At 40.0% G+C, this 11,061-nt stretch overlaps 1 protein-coding gene across 2 annotated transcripts in view; it reads right to left on the bottom strand.

Moving 5' to 3' along the window:
• Nucleotides 1-4,579: 4,579 nt before the first annotated feature.
• c1qtnf6a (C1q and TNF related 6a) overlaps nucleotides 4,580-11,061 on the bottom strand; it is a 14,302-nt gene continuing 7,820 nt past the window's right edge. Inside the window, exons 2-3 of one of the 2 annotated variants that reach the window (XM_074655378.1) lie at nucleotides 7,927-8,130; nucleotides 4,580-6,350 (exon numbers count right to left, since the gene is read on the bottom strand). In XM_074655378.1, the coding sequence (XP_074511479.1) occupies nucleotides 5,797-6,350; nucleotides 7,927-8,122 (750 nt within the window). In that variant the 5' untranslated portion in view covers nucleotides 8,123-8,130 and the 3' untranslated portion in view covers nucleotides 4,580-5,796. The remainder of the gene's footprint in view (nucleotides 6,351-7,926; nucleotides 8,131-11,061) is intronic. The other variant, XM_074655377.1, reaches the window with a different exon arrangement.

Below are 11,061 nucleotides of genomic sequence, written 5' to 3'. Positions count from 1 at the left end.
CTTCCGCGAACTATCATCACAAACGTAGTTGCGATACATCAAAGACAAATCTGCGACGAAATACGTTTCCCTCCAAATTGAGAATGCAAGTTTATTTGTGTGGGAACGTAATTTTTGTGGAGACGGGGCTGGTTGTGACTAACTGTGACGACCACACAGGCTTCGTAGCAGGATGCCGAAGTGATGTCACAGAGCCATACTCTATGTTTGTGATGTCACAGGAACCCTTTTGGTCGTGACACCGACACAGATGCAATGGAAAGGGAAATGTGGGCGACCAGTTAAAAAACAAAGTGTTACTAGATTAGTTTTTAGAGCGTTAAGTTGTCATCTAATTTATTTCACGTCGTGTAAGTGCCATGTTTATGTCGAGCATGAAAGGGATTTTGATGTATGTGTTTTAAAAAGACATACTAATGACAGCTATTCGCATCCGAAACAGGTTCTTTTATACCTCATACACAGATTAAGAGGATACTCGTGTGTTACGTAACACATACCAACAACCCCCTACTGCTTCTTCAGACCCGGCACATTAGCTTTCAGAGTGGAGAAATCCATTCGATTATATTATTAGAGACATTTCAGACAACACGTTAGCAGCTTGCTTTATTTGAGCAAGCATCTCATCGTATAGAAGCACACAGCAGCTCCAGTGAACATTAGACGGCACAGCTGGATTTGTCTCAGCTTGTCTTTGAGGCATAAAACTGGAGTTTCTACATTCTTTTCATTTCAGCCGGATGCACACAGGTCAGCCTCCGTCTGTGTATTTTAGTTTTCCAAAGGGAACATTTTTCTTTTATTGCTTGTTGTGTTGCCGTGACGCTGTTCTCATCAGCATTTCATGTGTTTTCACGCACAAACTGCAGCTATTAACACTGACCTACATCGGGTAACCCTGGAGACTGCAACAGTGTTGTTGTCCACCCCCTTAAATATGTTTTTTTTTTTTTTTTATTACATTTCAAGGGCAGCATTTTCACGGGACGCAGTATTTTGTAGCACAGAGCTGAGCACATTAGTCAACAAGAAGTGTTTTTTTTTCAGTATGTGCACATCACTCCACAAAGAGATTGATGCAAGATGATGCCAGTATTAATGTCACAAGGAAAGGTGTGAGTCAAGATAAATCACATCATGATGCGAGCACGGATCGGGGCTGCATGTTTTATATTAGAAGAGCGGGAAGATAAGATAGTGCCTTTGGTTGCAAAAGTTTACACAGCAAAAAAAAAAAAGTATTTTTGTAGATGGACTTTTTACTTTGAACACAATACAGTGAGAGCTGTACGAAGCCACAAGGTATATTTGATATACTGGGCCTTGTTTATGTTGTGTGGTTATTCTTCGGAAAGAACAGGAAAACAGCAGAGCCCTTCAGCAGAAACTGTCTTTAGGGGAATTTGTGTGATTCATGATTCTTTCAGTGTGCTTGTGTCCAGTGGATTGCTTCATGTGTTGTTGTTTAACACAGGATTACTGTGTGGTTTGTACTGTATGCAATTATTCTGCAAGTCTCTTAAGATGTACATGTTCACACTATTGACTCGTTGTTGTCTCACTGCCTTTTTGGTTTGTTTTGTACAAGTGTGGGGCATTTTGAATTCACAGTCAGGATGGAATTATTCAGCATCAGCGACTGGTTTTTCCCAAAAGTCTGTCAACGTGGTGCGTTTTTTTTCCCATGTGGGCCTAAATATACACACAGAAAAAGATTGGAAAAATAGAAGAGGAAAGAAAACACACCTAGTCATCACACACTCCCACTTCACCAGTGTTTGGATTGTCATTTTCATATCTCTTTTTGTATTTTTGTTGTGTCGTTTTCTTATGTTCCTGATGTGAACCATGTCAGAAATGTTGCTCTTGGCTGTATTTATACTTTTAACAGCGATGCCGTAAGATGGAATCATTTTGTAAGGGAAAAAGAAACGGTTTATTTATTGGCAGAATAAAACCTATGAGTACATGCTGCTTTTGTAATGGGGAAAATCAGTCTTGGAGTTGTTAATGGATCTTTGTGAGGATTGAGAGTTTGACTGCTGGTGACCTGACGCTTCAACAGCATTGATGCTTTTAACAGATTAAGTGTCTCTGTGAAGCTGCAGTGCCACATCATCTTTTTCCTACATTTTGACCTCACGCCAATTCCTAACATTGATCGCTGTCACAAACCAAAAAAAATAAATCTATTTTTGTGATTCATGTTTTTTGTAAAACACGTATAAATAGTTCATAAAGTCACAAGAGACTTTGGGGAAAATGCAAAAGTATTCATTCAGTTTCATCAGTGTTATGGTGTCATGCATCATCTGGTCTTCGTACAAGAGAAATAAAGGTTGTGGGGCATGATGGAAACTGTGTTTTTTTTTGTGAATTATGCATTGTACATCAGTATTATATGATATAATGACACTATACAATAGGGGCGTGAGAAAATATCAGAAATATTGAATATCTGGGATATTATGTTTTGTGATACTGTATCAATTCTAAAAAACACTGCATCGGTTTTTAACTAAGTTTACATGCCAAGATTAACTCTATTGCATTTGCAAAGATATGTGTCCCTCAAAGTAGTGCGATGATGTTGGATGCTACGGGGACTGATAAATGCAAATGCAGATCCCACTGTTCTGATTGCATAAAAAGGTAAACTTTTTTTACTCAGATTTTATGCATATGGTGGTTTGTTCTTTATGACAGTTTTCCTAAAATTTGATTTAAAAAAAATCGCAATATATCGCCTCGCTAACAGTATCGCAATACACTCACCGGCCACCTTATTAGGTACAAGGTGTACCTAATAAAGTGGCCGTTGCTAGTACCGGGTGGTCTTCTGCTGCTGTAGCCCATCTGCTTCAAGGTTCGACGTGTTGTGCGTTCAGAGATGGTATTCTGCATACCTTGGTTGTAACGAGTGGTTATTTGAGTTACTGTTGCCTTTCTATCATCTCGAACCACTCTGCCCATTCTCCTCTGACCTCTGACATCAACAAGGCATTTCCGTCCACACAACTACCGCTCACTGGATATTTTCTCTTTTTCGGACCATTCTCTGTAAACCCTAGAGATGATTGTGCGTCAAAATCCCAGTAGATCAGCAGTTTTTGAAATACTCAGACCAGCCCGTCTGGCACCAACAACCATGCCACGTTCAAAGTCACTTAAATCCCCTTTCTTCCCCATTCTGATGCTCGGTTTGAACTTCAGCAAGTCGTCTTCACCACATCTAGATGCCTAAATGCATTGAGTTGCTGTCATGTGATTGGCTGATTAGCTATTTGTGTTAACAAGCAATTGAACAGGTGTGCCTAATAAAGTGGCCGGTGAGTGTATATCGCAATACATTGAATCGTAACCCCTGTATCATGATGCGTATCGTATCGTCTGATTCTTGCCAATATACAGCCCTACTATACAATAATATTGGCACAAAGATGTCCCTCAAATAAGTAATAATGTTATTTTCTCAGCACCTTGAAGCAGAATTATCCCTTTGTGTAGTGAGGACTGGCAGGAAAGCCTTGTGGAAATGGGGGAGGGAATTATCTCTTATCAGAACAACAGGAAAGTGCAGCACACAAAAATGTTAACAGGAAATGTAGACAATTTCTTTTAGCAAACTCAAAGAAACCTCTTGATGTTAATGCCTGAAAAGTTAACTTGCCGACTTGCCACACACACACCGTCTTCATGATACATTCATGATAGTATATATGTATATAATGTGTATCGTATGTGAGACACCAAACAACTGTCATCGGAAAGAAAGAAGATTTAGGATAACGCTGTAGCTACAATACAAAAACAGAATTTTGAGAGGGGAGCCAGTTCATTACTAAGCAACTCTCCATGGTATCCTCAAGGTGTCACTGTGTTCATTTTTTTTTTATCAAAATCTTCATTACAAGACCTTTTTGAGACATGTAGACTGTGTGTTGACAAGAATCAGGTGATACGATACACATCATGATACAGAGGTAACGATTCAATATATTGCGATACTGTAAGCAAGGCGATATATTGTGACTTTTTAAAATCTACTTTTAGGAAAACTGTCATGGTATAAAGGACACACCGCCATATACATAAAATCTGTGCAATCTATGCAATCAGAACAATGGGATCTGCATTTATCGCATTATTTTGCAAATGAAATAAAGTATTGACTGAGTTCATCTTTGCATGTAAACTATTAATTAAAAATCAATAGTGTTTTTGAGAATTGATACAGTATCACAAAACATGATATTGAGATAGTCAATATTTTCAACCCTAGTGTAGACAGACCAAGCTGAGAGAGCGGCAAGATCTGCAACATGGATGTGATCCCTCACTGGATTCCCACCAACTAACATTGAACTGACATAAATGTGTTTCCCAAACTATCAGAAATGACTTTGTACCCTTTAAATAAATCAAATGCCATTAAACACAGATTGCAAAGCTGCGTTAAATGACTAGCAGGCAAAAAAAAGCAGACAGCTACCATCATATCAGTGACTTTTAGGATTATCAATTATGATGTTAACAACAATATAAGCCTTTAAATAAACAGAAACACAGCCATCAGTTTTTGCTTGTTATATTTATACAAACAGAAATACCATGAAATGATCATGTTAATTGTTCTGTTGTGGTCACAGTTAGAAAATGTAACGTCATATTTATACAGATTATTGTTCTTTTGTAGTATCAATAATGGTATTAATGATCATGTTAGTACAATCGTAAACAGGCATTTATGCAGATTATACTGATGTATCAATAATGGATTTTATAGTTATGTTAGTACCACTGCTAATGATGTCTGTTTTAATTGCAGGTAATTGTTTCACAGTTGACATGAGTGTATTTAATATTATTAACAGATTACCTATTACTGCTTTATTTTGCAGTTGAGCCTCCAGTTTATGTACAATGCAAAGTTTATCTTCATAATGTAAAGTGAATATATCATCATGTAAATTTGACATGATGGTATTATAATAAAAAGGGAGGGAGAGATGGGTGGGGGGGTAATCAGCACCTTCTGGCTGGCAAACTTTCAAGTTTTCAACTTTAAACGTAAAAATAATTCAGTCAATAAAATATCAGTTAATCCAAAACATTGAATCTTATTTGGAGAGAACATTATGCTTCCTGCAGTTTCACAAACTCCAAAACAAAAGTTCACTAAGCACCGTGTTTTAGCACCACGTACAAAAGTGCAGTTTTCTTACCATATATTAAAACATAAACAACTGTTTAGTTTCTTCATTACAGAGTGAAAAATACTAAATATAAGACATCTTTCAATTTTAAAATTTTCTGTCACTGAAAGTAAACAGATTACAAATTATGCATGACAAATTATGTCTTTTTTTTGGCTGCTGGTTCCAGCTACAAATGTACCATACAGAGGCGAGAGTGGCATCAATCTCCTCTTCTAACTCTTGGCAAGAAAACAAATTATTATATTTCCCAAAATGTTGGACGACACCTTTACTGAAACTGTGTATGTTGTTGTGATATCTGCAGCATAAAGAGAATGAACCTGCTTTCATAATTCTGACAATTTTCTATTAGGGTGATGATGGAGCGTATTCAGTTTATTCCTTCACATTTTCTCAGAGAGGTATTGCTCATTCTCTGGCAACCATTTTGATTCTAGCACCACCGCGGAGCACCGAATATAAAAGGAAGAGGAGGACTATATTACAGTGGGTTGCATTCTGCTGCCATGTCATGTTCAATTCGTTTGCTTTCCATCCAGCTGAGCTCAACAGTCTCATCCTCGGCCTCTCTCGTTCAGTTTCCCTCCGCGCTTCCTTTGATGAGGTATCCATTGAAAGTGATATAGACATCCACATCGTCGCTGTAGATTGCGTTCTCCCTCTCCCTCTTGTACAGGCGGACCCACACCTCGTCCTTCAGCCCCAGCTCCAGCATCAGGCTCTGACTCTGCATGATGGAGCGGTCGCTGGGCTGGGCGTACACGATGGCCTGCTCGGTGTCGTTGAGCATGAGGTGCAGATACGTCTCCTTGAAGTTCCACGTGTGGATGTTGACGTTGAAGAAGTAGATCCCCGGGACGTGGCAGAGGAATTTCCCGTCGAACATGTTGAAGTGGTCGTCGAGGTTGACGAAGACCGTGTCGAACACGAGCCCCTGGTAGGACTCCAGGCTGTGGAGGGATTTGCGTCGCCCGACGGAGAAGGCAGAGTACTGGACTTTACAGGGGTCTCCTGGGAGGCCTGCCTGGCCCTTAGTGCCTTTTGAGCCCGCGGGACCTCTGGAGCCTGAAGGGCCTTCTTGTCCAGCTTTACCTGGTGTTCCTCTGTCGCCACGTTCTCCTTTGTCACCTGCAGAGAGGGATATTAGTCTGTAAGAAATTTCCTTCATTGGTTCAGTCAAGATAATTATTGATATGTTTTGGGGTAACGTGTTGGATACTGAGGTATGAAGGCTGGAGCTTTCTGTCAATAAAACTCTGGACCTGGTGTGGAGTTGCTTTTGGTTCAGCTGTCCAGTGACCAGTGGCTTCATAAATACTGTATGTCTTGAAAAGGAGCTGAGTGCTTTAAAGGTGCAGTGTGTAGGATCTGGCGGCATCTAATGGTGAGGTTGCAGATTGCAACCAAGTTAAGCTTCTCCTGCGTGCCAAGCGTGTTGGAGAACTATGTGAAAAAGCGAATGGCCCTATCTAGAGCCAGTGTGGTTTGCCCGTTACCCGCTCCCTATGTAGATATAAACGGCTCATTCTAAGGTAACGAAAACACAACCATTCTTATTTTCAGGTGATTATACACTTAAGAAAACATACTTTTTAGGGCTGTCAGTCGATTAAAATATTTAATCGCATGATTGTCCATAGTTAGTCGGATTAATCGCAAATTAATAGCAAATTTTTTTCTGTTCAAAATGTACCCAGAAGGGAGATTTGTCAGGTATCTTATACTCTTATCAACATGGGAGTGGACAAATATGCTGCTTTATGCAAATGTATGTATTTATTTAATATTGGAAATCAATTAACAACACAAAACAATGACAAATATTGTCCAGAAACCCTCACAGGTACTGCATTTAGCATAAACTATATGCTCATATCATAACATGGCAAACTGCAGCCCAACAGGCAACAACAGCTGTCAGTGTGTCAGTGTGCTGACTTGACTATGACTTGCCCCAAACTGCATGTGATTATCATAAAGTGGGCATGTCTGTAAAGGGGAGACTCGTGGGTACCCATAGAACCCATTTTCATTCACATATCTTGAGGTCAGAGGTCAAGGGACCCCTTTGAAAATGGCCATGACAGTTTTTCCTACCTGGTACCAATGGATTACTCAGGTTTTCTAGTTTCATATGACACCAGTATCTTCACTCTAGCTTTAAAACAGAGCCCGCTACAATCTAGAAATCGTAAGTTGCGTTTATGCGTCAAAGAAATTAGTGCCGTTAAAACGAATTTGCATTAACACCTTATTATCTCGTTAACTCTGACAGCCCTAATACTTATTAATATTATATTCCATTTCTGCCATTAGATCCCCTTAATGTTACACACTGTTCCTTTAAGTTTCCTGCAAATGGTACTAAATTCCACTTAAAGGAAATCTGTGGGAGCTCGTTTAACAAACAAGATTCCTTCCTAGATTTTTTCCATCTCATAAAGTGAACCCCGAGGTTTTGAAAGTCCATGTTGCTCCAAAATATTCCATTTGTTAGCATGATTTAAAAAAAAACTGCAGTATACTCTGAAATCTTCTAAAACCTCTGTCTGCCAATCAGCATGTGTGAACTTTTAAAACAGCATAAGACAACTAAGATTTAGCCATTTAGGGTGGACAAACTGCATCAACCAAGAGACAAAGTGGACATGTATTTGGGGGGTCTGTAAATGCTGCTAAGTGGCATGACATAGACATAGTATACCTTTGAGGATGGTCATGTTGATGTAGGTGCGAACCTCTGGCACCTGGCTGACCCCTCCTGTGAGAGGCTCGGCTCCGCTGCCCTCTGCTGGCTCCAAGTGATCACAGCAGCGCCGGCAGGGGACAGGGGGAGCACCCGGAGGAGGCACCAGGGCCACCGGGGAGGTGAGGGACAGGAGGACGAGGACGCCCAACATAGCTGTGCCTACAGTAAGAACAGAGGATACTATCAGATGATTGGAAGAGTCTCAATGTCTTTGTCTCTTTAGCTTTTGAATTCATTTCTACTGGTGGATCTGGATCATCGTCCACTGTCCACGTCCATCTTAATAAACAAACAAACAAACACACAGTACAGCTGAGGCTGATGGGAATGTCATTAGTTCTGAAGGTTTTTGGTCATGAAGCAAAGGATTGGATGGATTAAACTTTTGACCCGATGATGCCGCTAGAAAAAAAGTTACGTGATCAAGTCATTATGATTCATCATCTGGGGAACATGAAAGTCAAAGTAATAAATAATGTCTGTAATAAACGATATAGTAAACCCAATTTCATGGCAATCCATCCAATAGTTAGATGGTTCACTCACATGTCAACATCATAGTGGAGCTAGAGGAAAAGTCTGAGGATCACTTAAGTCATTAGGATTCATCCTCTGGGGACCGTGGATGTCTATATAAAAATGTCATAACAATTCATCCAATAGTTGATGAGCTATTTCTGTATGCACAAAAATTGGTGGACTGAGCGAGCTAACCAACATTGGCACCCATAGATCCATTCGGGTAGCATGGCTAAAAGCCAGTCTATTCCGTAGACTGTGTATAAAGATGGACGACATGACACCTACCCAAAAGTGAAGCCAAAACATCTAGATTGCCCCCTGGTGGCTGGCTGCAGTATAGGTAATAAATCCCGCCCCCTCCATGCCATGGGACATGGGTCAAATTAAAAAGAAAAGTCAAAATCAAGTACATTTTTTCCCCCAAAGATGGTTTCTGTCATTTTAGGTAGTTCTTATCACACTGATGTTCAAGTGTTAATTTTTCTGATAAGTTTGGTTTTAATTAGTTATTTGAGGCTATAAAAAGGGGGTGAGACGTCATGATTGGTAGCTGCGAGTCTCTTTCGCTAACAGGCTGTGGCCGTGCTCGCCTCACGATTGGTTCTGTTGGTTGACCTGGATATCGCGGCTCCACCGCCCCGATCACTACTACGCAGACTCTGGCTCCAAATGACGTCAAAATTTCAACATGGTAGCTCCCGTATCCGGGATATTTTGGCTTCACTTCTGTATAATGGGAGGAAGTGGAGACGCTTCGTCCATCTATATATACAGTCTATGGTATATATACAGTACATACACACACTATCTATATCTGTACTAACAGTGCAACAGTAAATTGAGCCGGGACTGCAGAGCCTTTAAAGGCCTTTGGTTAACAGATCTAAGTGGTCTTGGTGCAGAATATGGAGTTAATGTGTCTGAATGCTGTATAAGAGGAGGCAAAACCATGGAGAGCTTGAATAACAATTAAGATAGTGTTGAAATGGAGAGTGGAAGTAATGAGAGCAGGAGGAGATAAAGGCATACATGACACTATATGGTTTTAGGCACCACTATCTGATAGGAATCATGCAGAATTTTGCCTTTTAAATACATTTGAATTAGTCCTAAAAGAAAAAAAAATTAAAGAATCATCAGTTCACATAAGGTAAGAGGAAAAAATCCCCAGAAGTGATTCCATTCAATTTATGAAACACATGTACTAGCTGAAATATCAGTTGTTCAGCAGCTGCTCAGAAAATGTGATCATTATGTGTCCTGGATGTCACTCCCAGAGCGGAAAAAAAGAAATCTACAACCCTGAGCCAGAGAAAACATTTAGAGAAAAAACAAGAGTCAGGGATTGTGGAAAAAACTATTAAAGTGAAGCATTCTTTCTACAAAATAAGCACGTTTGTTTATGAGTTGGCCGTGCTTTCACAGTGGCATTTGAAATGGGAAGATTTCTGCCCTCAAACATCCGCAGAGCTGACTCTGAGAGGTCAAAGACTCACTAATGCGCTCCTCATCCAAATCCCAAAAGTAAAGAGAATGTCAAAATAATGGGAGCAGGCATGGTTACAAGGATCATAAATCACATGAAAAATTACCCTGCAGGCAGCCCATAATTCATCACCAATTAGTTCAGGAAAGGTTGACTCCTCACCACGGCTTTTATCCAGACACAGTCAGTGGAGTCAGAGAGCCAAGCGGAGTATAGTTTTCAATGGAAAAGCGATGGCGGTCTGCCAGACTCAGTGATCAGCCAGTATGTGCATAGTATAACTAGAACAGGATGTGTTGCTGTGTTTATACAGGACAGCTGTATCCATACTGACTATTGCATTCTTCATACACAACTGGACGACTCAGGAAAAGAAAACAAACTCATATTCTAAACGTTCAAAAAATGCATTGACTGTTGCAGTTTTGCAATGATCAACAGACAAAATACAACTTGGATCGACGCTGTTCCCTCACACTGGAACTCTGAAACTGGACCAGAGTGTGTTTTGTGCTCTTTGACAGTGAGTTACCAGTTTATTAGGTGCGGTGCTCTAATACAGTCCAACTTTTTATCTTTTGGAAAGTTTTTTGAAACTGTGTCAGAGAAATGTTGGTCATTTGGAGGACACAAAATGACTATAAAGAGAGGCAAATTGGCCACAAGGAGACGTAAAATTACTACAAAGAGACACAAAATTCCTACACAGAGATGCAACATGGTCACAAAGAGACGTAAAATGACTACAAAGAAATGCAAAACCACTACTAAGAGAAGTAAAACGACTACTACGAGACGTAAAACGACTACAGAGACACAAAATGACTACATAGAGACGCAAAACGAGTATAAAGAGATGCAAAATGGCCACAAAGAGACATAAAATAACTACAAAGAGACGCAAAAAGAGATGCAAGATGTCTACAGAGAGCTGCAGGACGACTACATGAAAAATGACTAAAGAGAGACACAAAACAACATCAAAAAGATGCAAAATGATAAGTCTACAAAGAAACACAAATAACCACAAAGAGACATAAAACAATTACAAAGAGACGTAGCCATGGAGTCAACATTGGGGG

This window comes from Sebastes fasciatus, chromosome 13 (genome assembly GCF_043250625.1).
Source record: "Sebastes fasciatus isolate fSebFas1 chromosome 13, fSebFas1.pri, whole genome shotgun sequence".
Classification (NCBI taxonomy): domain Eukaryota; kingdom Metazoa; phylum Chordata; class Actinopteri; order Perciformes; family Sebastidae; genus Sebastes; species Sebastes fasciatus.
The sequence above is the reverse complement of the archived record's forward strand: the minus strand, read 5'-3'. Positions and strand labels throughout refer to the sequence as shown.